This window comes from Oncorhynchus tshawytscha, linkage group LG15, assembly GCF_018296145.1.
Source record: "Oncorhynchus tshawytscha isolate Ot180627B linkage group LG15, Otsh_v2.0, whole genome shotgun sequence".
Taxonomy (NCBI): domain Eukaryota; kingdom Metazoa; phylum Chordata; class Actinopteri; order Salmoniformes; family Salmonidae; genus Oncorhynchus; species Oncorhynchus tshawytscha.
This window is the reverse complement of record NC_056443.1, coordinates 25525620-25545068: the sequence shown is the minus strand read 5'-3', so window position 1 is coordinate 25545068 and position 19449 is coordinate 25525620. Positions and strand designations below refer to the sequence as shown.

The 19449-nt window shown below is 39.8% G+C and overlaps 1 protein-coding gene across 5 annotated transcripts; it reads left to right on the top strand.

Moving 5' to 3' along the window:
- Positions 1-1835: 1835 nt before the first annotated feature.
- Positions 1836-10773, top strand: LOC112214708 (serine/threonine-protein kinase/endoribonuclease IRE1a). 5 transcript variants are annotated; one of them, XM_024373659.2, is made up of 7 exons: positions 1836-1980; positions 5162-7162; positions 7330-7490; positions 7568-7800; positions 8318-8447; positions 9880-9977; positions 10062-10773. In XM_024373659.2, the coding sequence occupies exons 2-7, from the start codon at positions 5194-5196 to the stop codon at positions 10198-10200; spliced, it is 2730 nt and encodes a 909-aa protein (XP_024229427.1). In that variant the 5' UTR covers positions 1836-1980; positions 5162-5193; the 3' UTR covers positions 10201-10773. The 5 variants fall into 5 exon arrangements, with proteins under 5 accessions (XP_024229427.1, XP_024229431.1, XP_042154302.1 ...); XM_024373660.2 differs by lacking the exon at positions 1836-1980 and adding an exon at positions 2209-2440; XM_024373661.2 differs by lacking the exon at positions 1836-1980 and adding an exon at positions 2498-2772.
- The last annotated feature ends 8676 nt before the right edge of the window (positions 10774-19449 follow it).

Genomic DNA, 19449 nt, shown 5'->3' with positions numbered 1-19449 from the left:
GAAGAATTTCCATATTTAGGCATAACCATTACAAAGGATCAGAAGTCAAGAGGCTTACTAAATTTTAACCCTCTTGTTAAAAAAACGATGAAGAAGCTAAATCAATGGCTACAGAGGGACTTATCTTTAAAAGGAAGAGTGCTAATAACCAAGGCTGAAGATATCTCTAGACTAACATAAGGCGCTCTATCTTTATATCTTGACAGTAAAATAAGCATGGAGATAGACCAGATGCTTTTCAACTTTCTGTGGAAAAACCGTACCCATTACATTAGGAAAACTGAACACTTATGAGAATGGTGGGCTGACTTTTCTGGACTTTACTACCTTAAATAATACTTTTAAGATTAATTGGATAAAACAATTCCAAAGAAAACCCACTTCTATGTGATCATTTTATTCCTCATAATTCCTCCTTTAATAATTGTATTCCTTATCATGTCTTCTCTACTTTTGGTGGCCTTAACTTCATGTTGGTTTGCAAATGTAATATTGACAAAGTCCCAGTGAAGCTTTCTGCTTTTCATCGGCAGGTTTTCTTGTCATGATCCTTAATTTATAAGCATAATTTTCCTCCACACAGGTATTATATATGGAATAATCGGGATATATTGTATAAAAATACTTCTTTGTTTTTAGAATATTGGTTCCCGAAATAATATCCTATTGGAGAGCCAACTGGTAAATACAGAGGGTCCTTTACTTAGTTATAAGGAATTCTTATCACTTTACAAGGTAACATCTAAAGATTTTGCAATTGTTTTAGATGCCATTCCCTCGTGTGTTGCTTTATTATTCAGGAACGTGTCAAGACCTGACCCTCAGAGCCTACCTTCTATTGACCCTGTTGACTCATTTATTTTGGTCCATTCAACAACAGAGCAATACAAACCTTGTTTCAGCAGGATGTTGTATCTATACCTTATGTCATGACTTATTGGAATGGATTTATTGATAATGTCTGTTGGGAAAAAGTTTGGATGTTGCCACACACATACCTACTTGTTAACAAAATTAAGGAAGTTTCCTTTAAAATTATTCATAAATATTATCCTGCCAACCACTATATGAAGAAGTTTAAGGAAAACATCAACTTAAATTGTTCCTTTTGTAATGACCACCCAGAAACAGTGTTGCATATTTTTTGGCATTGTATTCATGTAAGAAAACTGTGGAAAGACATCAGTAGATTTATAATTGAACATATTTATGAAGATTTTACACTATTGTGGAGAGTTGTAGTGCTTGGATTCTTTACCTACGATAGAAATAAGCTGAAACATTTATGTAATTAATGTCATAATTCTTTTGACAAAATGTCATATTCACAAATGTAAATTTACAAACAAAACACCACATTTTCTTACCTTACAAAAATAAATAGAACTGTATTTTAAGACAATTAAATACTCTACTAACAAAAAAGCTCTTAGAATAATAAGTGTATGTATGTCCCTTAAGGTCCTTGTGTAATGTGATATTGTACCCCGTAGCCCAATTGTCCTTTGTATATTATTTATATGTACTTTTGTTCCCACAGGTACTTCCTGTATTGATTTGTTGTTAATAAAACATAAAAAAATATAAATGAAAAAAATGTCCTTTGTATATTATTTATATATACTTGTGTTCCCACATGTACTTCCTGTATTGATTTGTTGTTAATAAAAACATATATATAAAATTTAAATAATTAAAAGTACATTAAGTCCGGCTAAACCCCTAACCCGGACGACGCTGGGCCGATTGTGCGTCAAGGGTTCCCGAAAGTCTCGCGATGTTGCGCAACAGGGTTTACAAACTCTGCTTTTGGGCTACGCCTCTTCCGCTCTGATTTAAGGAAGCACCGTTAATGTTTGGGTGATTTGTCGATCAGTCAGTCAACAGTCGCTTTGGTGCTCTCGAACGCGGCCGATGTTATTTCCGCATCAGTAGTGCGGGCACTGTAACTTCAGCCTTTTTCATCTAAAGAACTAAGGGGTATGTACTTTTACTTTAATAGATTTTTGAAGCTATTGGCACAGTCCAGTGAATGTTGCTCTTTCCAAGTTATGTTAGTGGAAACAACACATCCTCCGTATTTGAAACTATTAAAATGTTTGTTTTTTCCAAAAGTCTGTCAACCGTACTTTAGTCAGGTAAACCACCACACATTTAGTTGGTATGCACCAGAGCTGTCAAACTGCATGTTTTATTAGTGCCACAGTATGAATCGTAAAACCCGGAAATCGTTCCATTTGTTATTTCGCCATTTTTCCATCTGGGTGTTTAAAACTATTTCATATAAGATCTGTGTTTCGTGTAGGCTTACCCTGGGGTGGCACATTGATAACCGTGCAAATCTCTCTCGGACGTATTAACTTTTATAAATATTTAGCATAGCACTTTTTTTTGGAGTAAATTGAAGGGAATACACGGCTTATCAGAACGTCACGCCAAGGTAAGCCTACAACAAACACACAATTAATTCGATTTTTTTTGTAAAATTCAAATGGTTGTGTTTCAAACTCAAAGTAGACAGCCCTAAACCTTCAGTCCTTGGAGGGGAGGAGAAAGTCCCTCGGCCATATTTGTCGTCGGTTCAAATGATTAGCCAAAGCAAGGACGTTTGCAACGTATGCCCTATTTTTTTGTTTTGTTTGCGAGTGTCCAATTATGTTCATATCCGGGCTTGAAACGCCCAGTAATTCAATTCGCGATGATTGTATATCCGCGAAGAAAAGTATCGCCAAAACTTAAAACTCTACGTCGATATGAAGTCAACATTCAAGTGTAAGTAAAAACGAATGTAAATAAGTTAGAAATGGTGCTACTAATGCACAAACACGTCTCATAAAAGTAATGCATTGTTTGTTTGGTTATCTTTTGGAAATTGTGGAAATAAACATTTCCTTCAGAAGTAGATGGGCAGGCTAACGTTAATTAGGTCATTAATTTGCTAGCTATCATACAGTAGGCGTATATTCAGAATGAACGTAAACTCACCCCATTCCGTACAGATGTGCGCAACCGCAACATTCAAACGAGGCTACAAAGATAACTAATGGGACTGTGTTGACTTCAAAATCGGGGGTGTGAACTAAGTTTCTTTTCAAACGTTGATCGACATGGTAATGGCTCTATAGTATTGGAGAAATGTTGGAAAAAAACGGACCCTCCGTTACAGCATGCATGAAGCAACTATTTCTGTCTTACAATCTCCCTCCACCAGGTGTAGCACTTCTCTCATCCTTTAAAAACTAGAAATGGACAGTGATGGGGGTAAGGGGGATACCTAGTCATTTTTTTCGTCATCATTGCATGCGCTCATCATACTCAAAGCCGCTGTTTACTTCTAAGATCACTTTAGCACCGCCCTAAAATCCCGATTCAAATTCGACACAAACCTTCACATAGGTATGTAATTTAGAAATTATATAAACTCTTTAAAGTGTTTTATTTACATTTTAGAGGTGATAAGTTGGACAGATCGAGTGGAAAAAAAGCTATTTTCCCACACGACATCTCTCCTTCTCACTATCACGCATTAGTTTCGCTTCCCCACTCGCCATTTTTAAAAAGAACCAACGAGGCTCATTGCCTGCTTCAATTATGCAGAAACGGGCAGTGTTTTAAGTAATGTAATTGATTTTGTTGGAAAGGGGAGAAATTGTGCTTTACAATGGTATTGACATTACAGTTGATCTGGAAGTATTACGTTTTTGGGACGCTAAAATAAGGGCAATTGTACGGACCAAGGCGATGTACAAGTTTACGTTATATAGTTAATATAAGTAGACATGCAATCATTACTGACTGTAGCGCATATGAAGCACCCACAAGCTACCTGTGGCTGAAAACAATCATCGCGGGATGAACAAGTGATGAATTTCTGGGCAAGTGCAGTCCAAAATGATTCCATCTTTAAAAAAATGTTTCTATTAACAACAAATCAATACAGAAAGTAAATGTGGGAACACAAGTGTGTGTATATATAAATAATATACAAAGGATAATTGGGCTAGGGGGTAGAATTTCACATTACACAAGGACCTTAAGGGACATGCATACACTTATTATTCTTACAGCTTTTTTGTTAGTAGAGCATTTAATTGTCTTAAAATACAGTTCAAATTATTTTTTGTACGGTTAGAAAATGTGGTGTTTTTACCTACGATAGAAAAGAAAATAAATTCCTTCCTCTCTTGCCCTGCAAGTGTATACTCGTAAGACGTCATGACACGTCATCAGAAGTGTCCACTTCATTTGTGGGCTGAGGGGATAGGGTGTGTCTTTTAAGTGTTTGGAGCGCAAGCAATGTGAAAATGAATGGCCGAAAAACTGTTGGAACCATTTGTGGGATTTTAAGGGTATTATGACGCTTCCACTGTGGCAGACTATTTGAGAAAACCGTACAGGAATTGTATTATTTATGTATTCTTCTAATGAACTCCACCCAATTGTAATGTACAGTAAGTACACTTAGAAGAAGAAAAAAAGAGCCTAGAAAAGGGTTCTTATATAGCCTAAAAAAAGAGTTCTATATTTAAGCAATACGGCTTGAGGAGGTGTGGTATATGACCAATATAACACGGCTAAGGGCTGTTCTAGTGCCTGGACACAGCCCTTGTCTGTGGTATATTGGCCATATATCACAAACCCACGAGGTCCCTTATTGTTATTATAAACTGGTTACCCGCATAATTAGAGCAGTAAAAATAAATGTTTTGTCATACCCGTGGTATACTGTCTGATATACCACGGCTGTCAGCCAGTTAGCATTCAGGGCTCGAATCACCCAGTTTATGAAGATTCTTATAAACTGTGTGGTTAACCTGAATGCTGATTGGCTGACAGCCGTGCTATATCAGACCCATATATCACGGTTTGCTGATGTCACTTTGAACAGAGTCCCCCATGTTGGCGGTGTGGATATGGAATGGGCAAGCATAAGCTATGGACAACAAACAATTGCATTTTATCGATGGCAATTTGAATGCACAGAGATACTGTGACGAGATCCTGATGCACATTTAAAATGGTTGCTTTTATATTTTTGTTCAGTATAAGTGTAGAATATATATAAAATAATAAAAGGTCAGGCCTACTTTATGTCCCAGAATTATTTGTATTATTTAATTGAACAGTTCACTGTACTCACCACATTGCTTTTCTTCCTCAGAGATCCCTGCGTAGATAAAATCGTCAGGAGTTATGGAACACAAGATTGATTTTCAAGAACTTCTGGCCAGACTGGTTATCTCGGAGCCAACAGATCCTATTATCAAGTGCATTATTAATAATAATCTGGAGAGGCTGAAGAAATTGATCAGAGGCAAGGACATCAATGCATTGTACCCTTGTGTTGAGTTACAAGATGAAGTAACCCCATTAATGGCTGCTGTTGCATTTTCAAATCAGGAGATTTGTACATTTCTTCTGGGAAAAGGTGCTGACCCCAACAAACCATCAAAGAGATTTTTAGCACCATTGCATTATGCTGGACTGCGTAAAGTTCCAGTGAATATAGTGACAACATTACTGGAAGCAAAGGCAGATCCAAATGGTCTAGCAGAACAACCATTCTTTCCAATTCAATTGGCACATGACAGAGACGATATTGTGAAGGAGCTTCTCAAATCTGGAGCTTTAATGTGGCTAAATCATGGCGTCCATCCTGCAATTGATCAGAAATTGGCAAGAATAATTGGAAACTTTGCGAAAGAGAGTGAGTTCTTTTCCAAAATCAAGCTTTTTTTACATTTTGCACAAGCAATAAGACAAACATCCCCAACAGATGTTTTCAAGCACTATGATCTTCACTTACTAGAGGAGAACCCACAAACCCACCTCACAATGATTGACATGTGCTTTAACATTGAAGGTGCAAATGAAGATGAATACTTCCAGAAAGCCATTAAATGGTTGAACGACTCCAAGAAACTAGTTTCCTATGTTGAAGATGTAAGCAAACGTCTGTCCACAGTTCCTCTGAAATTTAGGGCAGGTGCATTGAAATCCTTATATAGAGTTGTTTGCGCAATGAAGGAAATACCTAATGAGGTGTCACTTACCCTAATTCCTGAGTTAGTGAAACTGCTTTCCTCTAAAACAGAAGATTATCTTGTGCCATTGATCATTGTTACGCTCTATGGCATCACACAGAAGACAAAAGACAAGGATCGTTGGAGCAACTCTGACCTTGAGGAAATATGCAAGCACATTGTCCCATGCACACAGAGGAAGGGTTATCCCTATGAATTGAAGATGTATGCCTATGCCTTGCTAGCAGATCTTTACACATTTAGTTGTGTTCCTGGTTACATCAGCTCTCTGGGACTGACTCTGGTACCTGAAGGACTACTTATCTGGGGAAGCGATGAAAACCTGAAAGCAAAGCTGAGAGATCTAAACATGTCCTTAGACAGACAACGTTCTGTCTCCAAGTCAACAAGTGAAGATTCAAAAGACAGTCATTTGTCAGAAACCAAGAGGAAGAGGAAGAAGAAGATTAAGAAGATGAAGAGAACGGCAGAAAAACAAGACATACCAAAAGAAGAGACAGACACACAAGAAAATAATGCATGTTTAGCCTTCAATACTTCATCTACTCCTGTTGAGGAATCTGGCCTTGATGAGTCTTCTAGTGTCAAGCCGTTCCACCCCACCACTGACACATCACCATTACAGCGCAAATGGCTCAAAGTCAGCAAGCGGTGGGAGACACAGTTAGAGAAGCTTGCCAACGTGGATGAATGTAAAGTTTATAGGGTAGGAAACCTCACTCTTATAAATGATGATTACTTTCGCATAGCAAAGGGAAGTGATGGATCTGAGGTCTTCTTGGGCCTGAGGGATGATGGCACTGAAGTAGCCATAAAGAGAATGATCAGGTCAAACTATCAGTTTCTCAAGAGGGAGGAAGGATTTTTACGTCTTCCAGAGCTTGACAGTAGCGGTATTGTAAGATACATGGACTTTGCAGAAGACAGTTTCTTTGGTTATCTTGCTCTTCAGCTCTGTGAATACACTCTGGATGAGTACATTAATACACACCTGTCCAAGGACGACACTCATGCCCTGATTAAAATCATTGAAGAGGTGCTCTGCAGTTTAAGTGTCCTTCATGGTCCAACTACCAAAGTCCTTCATCGGGATATCAAACCTCAGAATGTTTTGATAGGTGAGGTATACTATAGCATTGCACAGTTAAGCCTTTCACTCCCACTAAATATAAAACATGGCTTTCATCATTATGGATTTAAAATCCATATGCACTATCATAAAGTCATTTTCTAGTATCTATACTTATGAAAAGCATGATATTGTGATATTATTTATCCTTAACAGATATCAATGGAAATGCAAAATTGGCAGATTTTGGCATAAGTCGCAGACTGACAGTGGAACAAACAACTCTACACACAGTCCCTGCAGGAACAAAATGCTGGATGGCCAAGGAGACATTAGACAAACAAGGCTCTGGATATAAGAGGAGCTCTGATATACAGGTTGAGCAACGTGAAGATAGAATAAAGATGATTTCCTGTTTGTAGAGCGATGGACTGAATGATTGTTGAAATTTCAGGTGGCTGGGATGTTGGTATACTACATCCTTTCTGGTGGACACCACCCCTTTGAAGGTCCACTTGGTGATGAACTTGAACAGAATCAAAACATAATCAAGGGGACTTACACACTAGAACATGTGGCAGACGAGGTTGCAAAGGACCTCATTGAGTGGATGATCAATGAAGACCCTGCTGGGAGACCTACAGTGGAGGAGACCCTGAATCATCCCCTCTTCTGGAAACCACAGAGGTGAAAATCCTTATTTGTCAGTATGGCACCCTGTATAATGAAGAATAATAATAATGATGAACTTTACCGACTTTATTGTCTCCATGGGAAAATTTTGTTGCAGTGTCATGTACATGTTTAAATAACAAAGCAAATTGACCATACAACTTTCATAAGTTACAACCAATGAAGAGAGTAGCCTGCTGGCCTTACTGGGTCGATAGGAACATTAGCTCGAGCTATTTAGTAGGGATATCACACCACATTTCATACCTTGCATTTAAAACACAAACTAAAGCTAAACATAAGGAGATAAGGACAAAACATTTATGGATCAGGATTCCAGTAATAGTGACAGAATGATTGACACAATGATAATACTGTACGTGCATAATGAAAATAATGAGTTAATATTATTCCGACGCATAGGATGCTTTAGCTTGGGCAAAGTAAGAGACGATGCTAAAGTATATGCATTAAACTATGAGTACATTAATGTATGACTAGACATTTTTTATTGTATATTGTTGTCTTTCAGGAGAGTTGAGTACCTGAGAAGAATTGGGAATGAGAAGGAGGTCGGGAAGTATATCGACGCTGACCAAAAACTTCTAGAAGCTCTGAAACAAAGTGCTACGGAGAGAACCTTCTGTCAGTGGAGATCCAAGGTGAACCAGATGTCATTTTATAAAATGTACAGTGGGGCAAAAAAAATATTTAGTCAGCCACCAATTGTGCAAGTTCTCCCACTTAAAAAGATGAGAGGCCTGTAATTTTCATGATAGATACACTTCAACTATGACAGACAAAATTAGTTTTTTAAAAGTTTTTTTAGAAAATCACATTGTAGGATTTTTAATGCATTTATTTGCAAATTATGGTGGAAAACAAGTATTTGGTCAATAACAAAAGTTCATCTCAATACTTTGTTATATACCCTTTGTTGGCAATGACAGAGGTCAAACGTTTTCTGTAAGTCTTCACAAGGTTTTCACACACTGTTGCTGGTATTTTGGCCCATTCCTCCATGCAGATCTCCTCTAGAGCAGTGATGTTTTGGGGCTGTTGCTGGGCAACACGGACTTTCAACTACCTCCAAAGATTTTCTATGGGGTTGAGATCTGGAGACTGGCTAGGCCACTCCAGGACCTTGAAATGCTTCTTACGAAGCCACTCCTTCGTTGCCCGGGCGGTGTGTTTGGGATCATTGTCATGCTGAAAGACCCAGCCACGTTTCATCTTCCAATGCCCTTGCTGATGAAAGGAAGTTTTCACTCAAAATCTCACGATACATGGCCCCATTCTTTCCTTTACACGGATTAGTCGTCCTGGTCCCTTTGCAGAAAAACAGCCCCAAAACATGATGTTTACACTTTCATGCTTCACAGTGGGTATGGTGTTCTTTGGATGCAACTCAGCATTCTTTGTCCTCCAAACACGACGAGTTGAGTTTTTACCAAAAAGTTATATTTTGGTTTCATCTGACCATATGACATTCTCCTAATCTTCTTCTGGATCATCCAAACGCTCTCTAGCAAACTTCAGACGGGCCTGGACATGTACTGGCTTAAGCAGGCACTGCAGGATTTGAGTCCCTGGCGGCACAGTGTGTTACTGATGGTAGGCTTTGTTACTTTGGTCCCAGCTCTCTGCAGGTCATTCACTAGGTCCCCCCATGTGGTTCTGGGATTTTTGCTCACTGTTCTTGTGGTCATTTTGACCCCACTGGGTGAGATCTTGCGTGGAGCCCCAGATCGAGGGAGATTATCAGTGGTCTTGTATGTCTTCTATTTCCTAATAATTAGTCCCACAGTTGATTTCTTCAAACCAAGCTGCTTACCTATTGCAGATTCAGTCAGATTCTCATTTTGTCTGTCATAGTTGAAGTGTACCTATGATGAGAATTACAGGTCTCCTCTTTTTAAGTGGGAGAACTTGCACAATTGGTGGCTGACTAAATACTTTTTTTGCCCCACTGTATATACATGTATATTAAAACATGTATACACTAATGCAAAAGTGTGGGAGTGCCCTCTCCCCTGGCAGAGCGTTTTGAAAGCTCAGAGGCTACACAATTTACAGATTGTTTTGTGATCACAGCTGCCCTCTGAATTGATGAATAAGATGGATGGCAAACAGCCCTACCCTGAGAACATGTTGGGGTTACTACGCTTCATACGTAACCTCCATGAGCACAAGTAAGTAAGACTGTTTTCCCCCGTACTAAAACGTTTCACTCTCTTACCATTTGAAGGTGGCTGACTTTGTTTCTCCTTCTGCAGTGCTGAGGATTTAGAATCTATTGACCTGATGAATATGTTCCCTGATCTCTTTGGATGTGTCTACATGTTGGCCAAGAAACAGAGCTGGAATTCAAGGCCTGGTCTGAAAAATGTATTTCAGAGAGATCTAAGCTCATGATTCTGAAATGTAAACTGTCATTAGAACTGATGAAATATAAACTATTGTAATACTTTTTGTTGGTAGAGGCAATGATTTTAACTGTCAAGGACATTTTATATTTTCACTGATAGATCTAATATCCATGATTTTTACAAATAATGATCTTACATGGTTATAGCCTACATATTATGGGAGTTCATACAAAAATACAGTAGTCACAAAGCTTTGGTGAAATGTACTGATTACTTTTTTTTTAACTGTCTTCACTTAAGGTATACGGGATTTGTATTAATATAAATGATCTGTATGAGATTTCAGGGATGCCTGGATCAAAGTATTGACATGTTTTTTTTTCTATCTGTGTTTTGCTTGATATGAAAATGAAGTCTGCCCAAGAGTGCATTGAAACATGATTGTATTTCTTAAATCCGTGATCTATCAATGGAGGAGCTGTGACGCCCTCTTGTGGATAGAACTGTGACGGTTACAAATGTAGTGGTCACTTTTTTTTCTTTTTTTAAATATTAATGGAACACCACAGTAAAATGTTAATGCACCTCTCTCTATAATAAAGGCTATCAAAGAGCAATATAAAACTGCCATTTTTTTGACACACCCAGACATTCCCACCCACCTGCAACAGCTGCTGGTGTAGAGTAAACAAACTAGTATGCAGTAGGAACAAAACATTGTCCTCTTTTTGGTATAAAGCCACACATCCAGCACCAGATCAACCACAAAGAAAAACGGACCTCCGAGTCATCAGGAATTCTGACAGAGGGTAGTAGACCTGTCACCTGTGACGCCAGGTGGTCCCTTATTCCACCCGATTAGATGACAATCACCTCAGTAAAAGGTGGAAATCGCACCATTCAGGTGAATGTGGTCGACATGCTATGTCGGAACTTAATGTGTTGCGCTGTCTGGCCCCAGACACAGACGATATTGTTTTGACCTATTAAATGATTTATCACCCCCAAGAAACGCATCAAAGCATAAGATATCAATTGTGATGTGTCCCTCTTTAATAAACACAAATTATATATTCGAAACATGTTATTTTTATCAAACAATTGTACAGACTAACAGACTTTAATTTTATTTGTTTATTGGGATCCCCATGATCTGGGGTCTAAACTATTATGTATGCAAGTATATTTGAGATCTCTTTACAGAACAATGAAACAGTGGTGGTAGCAGTAGGGCTTTTAGGTTCGTCTGGATCAAGTTATGATCCACCAAAACATGAGGAAAAGTACTTTGCAAACCAAGCTAATGTGGATCAATTCAGGTGATAGAATCAAATCAAATTGTATTAGTCACATGCGCCGAATACAACAGGTATTACCTTACAGTGAAATGCTTATGAGCCCCTAACCGACAGTGCAGTTTAAAAAAATATGGATAAGAGATAAAAGTAACAAGTAATTAAAGAGGAGCAGTAAAAAAAATAACAATATATACAGGGGGGTACCAGTACAGAGTCAATGTGGAGGCTATATACAGGGGGTGCCAGTACAGAGTCAATGTGGAGGCTATATACAGGGGGGTGCCGGTTAGTTGAGGTAGTATGTACATTTATGTAGAGTTAATTAAAGTGACTATGCATAGATGAAAACAGTGGTGGGGAGGGGGGGGCAATGTGAATAGTCTGGGTAGCCATTTGACCAGATATTCAGGAGTCTTATGGCTTGGGGGTAGAAGCTGCTTAGAAGCCTCTTGTACCAAGACTTGGCGCTCCGGTACCGCTTGCCGTGTGGTAGCAGAGAGAACAGTCTATGATTATTGTGGCTGGAGTCTTTGACAATTTTTAGGGCCTTCCTCTGACACCGCCTAGTATAGAGGTCCTGACACTACCCTCTGTAGTGCCTTGCGGTCGGAGGCCGAGCAGTTGCCATACCAGGCAGTGATGCAACCAGTCAGGATGCTCTCGATGGTGCAGCTGTAGAACCTTTTGAGGATCTGAGGACCCATGCCAAATCTTTTCAGTCTCCTGAGGGGGAATATGTTTTGTTGTGCCCGCTTCACGATGGTCATGGTGTGCTTGGACCATGTTAGTTTGTTGGTAATGTGGACACCAAGGAACTTGAAGCTCTCAACCTGCTCCACTGCAGGCCCGTCGATGAGAATGGAGGTGTGCTCGGTCCTCTTTTTCCTGTTGTCCACAATCACAAGGGTGAAGTGATAACATTATGCCTGCATGTAATATGCACTGCATTTTAAGTATAACTTCCATTGTTACCTTATGCACAACGTGAACGAAATCTATCATTATTTGAATAGGCTCTACGCATTATTCTGCCTCATTTTCTTTTTTAGTATTTTTTTCAGTGTTTGATTAGTAGTTTGACTAATCACTAACATTGAGTGGCTGCTGCCAACACACTGACTCAAATCTCTAGCCACTTTAATAATTAAAAATTGGATGTAATAAATGTATCACTAGTCACTTTAAACAATGCCACTTTATATAATGTTTACATACCCTACATTACTCATCTCATATGTATATACTGTACTCTATACCATCTACTGCATCTTGTCTATGCCGTTCGGCCATCGATCATCTATATATTTATATGTACATATTCTTCTTCATTCCTTTACACTTGTGTGAAAATGTAGTTGTTGTGAAATTGTTAGATATCACTGCATGGTCGGAACTAGAAGCACAAGCATTTCGCTACACTCGCATTAATATCTGCTAACCATGTGTATGTGACAAATAAAATTTGATTTCATTTGATTGATTTGTCAAATGTAGTGTGCCTGCTGAGAGGTGGAGGGGATGAGAGGCGAAAACATCATACTCTTCTTCATGTATAATTGCTGCTGAAGGTGCTTCCACAAAGTACTAATAAAAGGTCTGAATACTTATGTAAATGTTTTTATTATTTTTATAAATGAGCAACTTTTTCAAAAAACCTGTTTTTGCTTTGTAATTATGGGGTACTGTGTGTAGATTGATGAGGGAGGGGGGGGACAATTGAATCAATTTTAGAATAAGGCTGTAAAGTAACAAAATGTAGAAAACGTCAAGGCGTCTGAATTCTTTCCGAAGGCCCTGTACATACAGTACATACTGTATAAATAAACAAAATGTTACATACTACATTACAGGTAACATTTAACAAAAAATGTACATTTCATCTGTAATCTATTGATGTGACTAAATGTATCTGCTGTTTGCTTTTATTAAAACGGAAACACTTTAAACATACTACATTTAGAATTGAAGAGGTCTTTAACGTCCTGAACTAGATCTGCTGGGCTCCTCCCACCCTCCTGTGGTCCAGTTGTGTTTACACCTATGAACAATTAAAATAACATGATGCAGAATGACACTTTACATAATTTAGGACAAGTACAAGCACCCACCTAATTATTATGATTATTATTATTTATGAAAAATATGCTGAGGAAAACAAGAAATGCAGCAACCACAATGTCTGGCTTTTACAATAATACTTTAGGCCAAGTGCTGCACCTCCTTTTGTCCTCAATGTTTATTCAAGATGAGGACAACAGCCTCCACCAGCACATCCTCCAAATCAGACAACTTAATAATAAGAACATTTATTAAACTACACGAGGAACCAAACATTACATTTATAAGAAAGTCAATTTGACACTTTTTCTACTGAAAACAAATGACTGATTATATTTTCTGTAACACAATCGTTCTGTTTAAGTCATCTCTGAACCCATATTAACCTCTTCTCTTCTTCAAACTTCTTATCTTACCCTATGTGAGGTTCTAAAACAGAAACACATTTAACCCACACTTATCAGGCACTTATTTGCAGCTTTTAAGTAAGAGCCAATAGCTGCAGGGTTGCTGGTTCAAACGACTGGAGGGTTGCTGGTTCAAACGACTGGAGGGTTGCTGAAATCTAATTTAAGTGATACCTAATAAGGATCCAATAAACAACATATGAAACACTTTGAAACTACAAATTAGAGGCTAAAAAGTGTGGGCTAAAATATAGTGTTAGGCTGCCATCCTAACGTCTGTTTCTCTGAGCTGCGCTATAAATTGCTTTATATGGTCATCCACTCTCCTAGCCCTAATGTCTTCAGCCACCTGTCCTTTATCCCTTGACTCCCTGAACTCCTCAGTCATCGTCTGGAATTTCCTCCTCTAAACTCCCCAACCTGCCACTGAGGGTTGTCAGGTCACCTGAGATGACAATATTGTATACTGATGTCAACTATAACAGAAGATATTGTCGTGGTGAAAGTATCGTGAGCTATTGGCGTATTTGAACCATACAGGATCACCTTCAAACTGTTCATGCTCACCTACGAAGCACTGAATGCGCCGGCGCTAAACATACCTTACTGACCATCTGCACCCCTAGATTCCCGACCTGCTCACTGCACTCCTCTAACAATGGCCTCCTCATCCTCCCTTGCACCAGGCTCCGCTCCATAAGGGACGATGCTTTTAGCAGTGCAGTACCCCAAAGAAGCACACAAAAACAGATCAAAACTGGCACGAATCTCCAGTTTATTGTACAGATGTGATGGCACAACGCAGTGGGCACTGTTGCTCCAGCGCTGCGGGATACAGTTCTACCGTGACAGAGCCAAGGCGAGCACACCATGTTGTTTCACTATTTAACCAGATATTCAACTGACCAACAAGCCAGATAAAGTCAGTTATAAACACAATCATGCACGTGACCCATGACTGTATCAATATTATAAAGACATAGTCCACATATAATATTCTCTAATAATATACTGTATGATAATATACGCCATTAAGCAGACACTTTTCAGTGACTTAGTCATGCGTAGCTTAACCTCTTTCTGTCACACCCTGATCTGTTTCACCTGTCTTTGTGCTTGTCTCCACCCCCCACCAGGTGTGTCCCATCTCCCCTCATTATCCCATGTATTTATACCTGTGTTCTCTGTGTCAGTTTGTGTTGTTTGTCAAGGCAACCAGTGGTTTCCCCCTTGCGCCTGTATTTTCTATAGTTCCTGGTTCCGACCATTCTGCCTGCCCTGACTCCAAGCCTGCCTGCCTGCCCTGACTCCAAGCCTGCCTGCCTGCCCTGACTCCAAGCCTGCCTGCCCTGACTCCAAGCCTGCCTGCCCTGACTCCAAGCCTGCCTGCCGTTCTGTACCTTGCCCCACCACATTGGATTACTGACCTCTGCCTGCCATTCGCTACCTTCTGGACTCTGATCTGGATTATTGACCTCTGCCTGAGTCTGCCTGCCATTCGCTACCTTCTGGGCTCTGATCTGGATTACTGACCTCCACCTGAGTCTGCCTGCCATTCGCTACCTTCTGGACTCTGATCTGGATTACTGACCTCCACCTGAGTCTGCCTGCCATTCGCTACCTTCTGGGCTCTGATCTGGATTACTGACCTCCACCTGAGTCTGCCTGCCATTCGCTACCTTCTGGACTCTGATCTGGATTACTGACTACTGCCTGGGCTTGACCTGTCGTTTTGCCTGCCCGCTGTTCTAGTAATAGACTTTTGTTGCTTCGACACTGTCTGCATCTGGGTTTTCCCTAAAATGTGATACTTTCTAAATATGTTGGAATACTAATTGTTTTACGCAATGAAGAGTACATGCGTAATGAAACAATTCACTTTTAAATTGTTCTCTAACATTACAGAATACCCAAGTTGACAGTTTTTTTTTGGGGGGGGGGGTGACACGCGTCACCTGTGATTGCGCCCAGGTCCATCTCGTTATTGGTTGGGTGGGATTTTCCTTATGAATTCCCAGTTTTTCCCAGTGGCCAGAAGATTCTGATTATTTGTAGAAGTCAGTGTGCCTTGAGAGGACAAGATGTGAAGGTGCCTTAAACTACATTTCCAGTAATGGCAGCCTGGTAGTTGAATCTTAAGTATGACCCCAAGCCAGGACCAGCTCTCCTTCTCCCTGGGCACATCTCCCTAAACCTATGACCTTATATTTTTTTAAAGTGAAAGCTAATAAGTATATATTGGTGATAGGATCATTGTATGATCATTAGAGCTGAAAATATTTTTTGATTATTGTGGAGCGCTGCAATAGTGATTATAGAGATGTGACTCTAATATTGATGATGAAAGATATTGGTGCTTCAGAATAAATCTGTATTTGAAATATATCTCAGGCACATCAGATACAACTGATTGCATTAGGCCGTCATTGAAAATAAGAATTTGTTCTTAACTGACTTTCCTAGTAAAATAAAGGTAAAAAAATATCAAGGGCTTTGTGATTCGTTTGCCAGTCAATTCAGGTGTGATCGTGCCGGGCTAGATAAAAATGTTCACTAGGAAACTAATTAGGAAACACGGTATCATTTCGTACTTCCATAACTGCTATGTACTTAGTCTAGAAGTATTGGTTGTTAGATAACAGCACAACTCCAGCCAACATGTTTCAGAACAGTGTTGATACTGCATGTATTACTGTGTACTAGTTATATAGGATTGAGGGCAGCTTGATGTGTGACTAGATACACTCATTACTAATTACATAGACATCCATCTCACAGCTGCTGAATGATTATGGATTGATAAGGGATTTGTAGTGAACCGCATAATTTTAAGTAATAGATTTCTGAATATATTTCACTTATGATTCAAACTGTGGACCTCATTCCTGTAAATCACTCATGTGCAAAGACCTTGCTCAACAATGAATGTCACATCAAAGTTGACTTCCACTGCTATTCTGATGAGAAGCCAGCTCTACCACTCTACCAAACCCACCACTCCCCTCCCTCATCAGCTGCCTTCACGACACCCAGAGCTGGATGAGCATGAACCTCCTCAAATTCAACAAGAAGACTGAGGTTATGCTCATTGGCTCCAAATCCACCCTCTCCAAGCATTACCATAGATGACTTCCTGGTCCCTCTAAACACAAGTCAAAAGCCTGTGTCTCCCTGGGCAGTTCCCTCTCTTTCGAACCCCACATAAAAACCAACATCCGGACAGCATTCTTCCACGTCCAAAATATCTCCAGGCTCCGCCCCTCACTGTCACACTCCAGCACCGAAACCCTCATCCATGCCTTCGTTACGTCCCGACTGGACTGTAACACGCTACTCACCAGATCCCCACCAAACCCATCAATAGACTCCAACTGTTTCTGAACTCTGCTGCCAGAATCTCCACCCGCACCAGATCAACTGAACACATCAAACCAATCCTCCTCAATCTACACTGGCTCCATGTGCAATCCTGTATTCACCTTAAAACACTCCAGCTCTTCCAACAAAGCCATCCATAACCAGGCACCCACCTACCTCTCTGATCTTCTCCCAGTCTATGCCCCCTCCCACTCCCTCCTCTGCTGGTGGTCTTGTCTCCACCCCATTCCACCATGGGTGCCCTGGCCTTTAGCTCCTATTCCAAACCCTTACCCCAACCCCATTTTATCTGTCTTTTTGTCTGGTCCTTTAGTTTGAAATGGTTTAGATTTTATACTGCACTCTTAATTGATGCACTTGATTTTAGGACTTTATGTACGACACTTCATTTTATGTAGGCCTACTTTTAATGTAAGATGTCCGGTAAGGCGTCCGCCAAATGAAAATTCATTATTAGTGTATCGGGGGAAAAGGATGTTGTTGGCCAGTTAATATAATTTAAAAAATAATAATACTCTTACTTTAAAACCCCTTTAAAAAAATATAAAGCAGGAAACAGTCATATTTTAAATGAGGATTATATCCTATTTTTCAGACTAAAAATGTATTACTGTGGGAAGATGCATTATGGAATGAAGAGGAGAAAGTAGTAGAGTAATTCTCAACATTTCAGATCAGAATGCAGGACTACATTGTTTTATACACAGTCATCTGAGAATACATACCTTTCCCCTTCAGCACCTCTGCACAAAACAAGTTATAGACAGTCACATTGCGCTTATAACCAGCAGCTTTGCCCGCACCCGGGTGTTGCAGTTGGCTTTAAGTAAAACACCCATAGTTACCAATCCAGTTCTGTAATTTGAAAGGAAATCATTGTCATTAGATGTAACGAAAAACATTCAACCATAACACTGTTTAACTTCTGTGTTGATAAAATGACGTTATAGCACTGTAATTTAACATGATTTTACACTGTTGCCTGATTCTGTCTCATCCAGTGTTTTAGGTGGTGAATTGTTCATTATTTTTTTCACAATATTCAAATAATACGGAGGGTTAGGAAAGAAAACACGGCCTGGCTGGGGTCGTCCAGCGGTCGTGTGCTGTGGTGGAATGTCTCCCCATTATGCTTGCACCAACCCAATGCTTTTAAATGTATGAGGTGAAATGAAAGTGTAAACACTTCTGAATGCAGCTTATTTATTCCCCCACTCTCCACTAAATCAATTTGTCGCCCCAATCCTATCTTGCCACTAACACCTCAAAATCGAACAACCCTGTACTTCCTTAACGTCGCCATAAACTGGCGAGATTCCTGTTTTATAATTTGCAGCGATACTTTGCTTTGTGCTTCCACTCGCCAGAAACCGAAGGGTCACAGACAGCCTTTCTGCATGATTTACGGGCATGGTGTGAGTTCTATCGTGTGACATGTGAGGGGCAAGTCGCTGAAGCAAGTTGTCAAATCTGGCAACCGACACACCAAAGTAAAAAATGAAAATGTATTTTCTCGTCAATGGCGTTTCGCATAGGTTGGACGAGACGTGTACTGTATGGTTTTGTCGTCCTCAGTGGATGAATTTGGCATTGTCTCAGTCTTTTTTAAATTCTTCTCCCGAGTAGTAATATTAGTTCAAGCTCTAGCAATTGCAATTAAATACATGTTTGCTTCTGTTACAAAAAAAAAGAAGTACTGTCGTAAAGCATAGAAGATCAGACAACCTGACATTTTCCTAGCATATAAAAATACATATTTACACCGGATCCGGAAGTTCAAACGTCGTCTAGAGTTTGAAGCTAGAGTCAAAAAGAGTGCCTCGACCCACCCCATGGCCCCCTAGTGGGTATCCACGACACAAGGTGGAATTCCTCTCTGGGTGGAACGCAACAAAAAGAGTCTGCTGCCCCGCCAAAAACCGGCTCCCCCCCACATTGCACACAGATCAAAAGAGGGCCCTTCTAGCCGCCTTCACAAGCGTCCCAGAAAGTCTCTTCTTTCGGGCTTCGCCTCTTCCTACAAATACTTTTTTATAACTAAACCAAGATAGACCACAGCCTGTTTCCTATGGGAACAAATTAGTAACAGTGGCCAGAACAAAAAAGGAGATCGAATCCCCGAGCTGACAAGGTAAAAATCTGTAGTTCTACCCC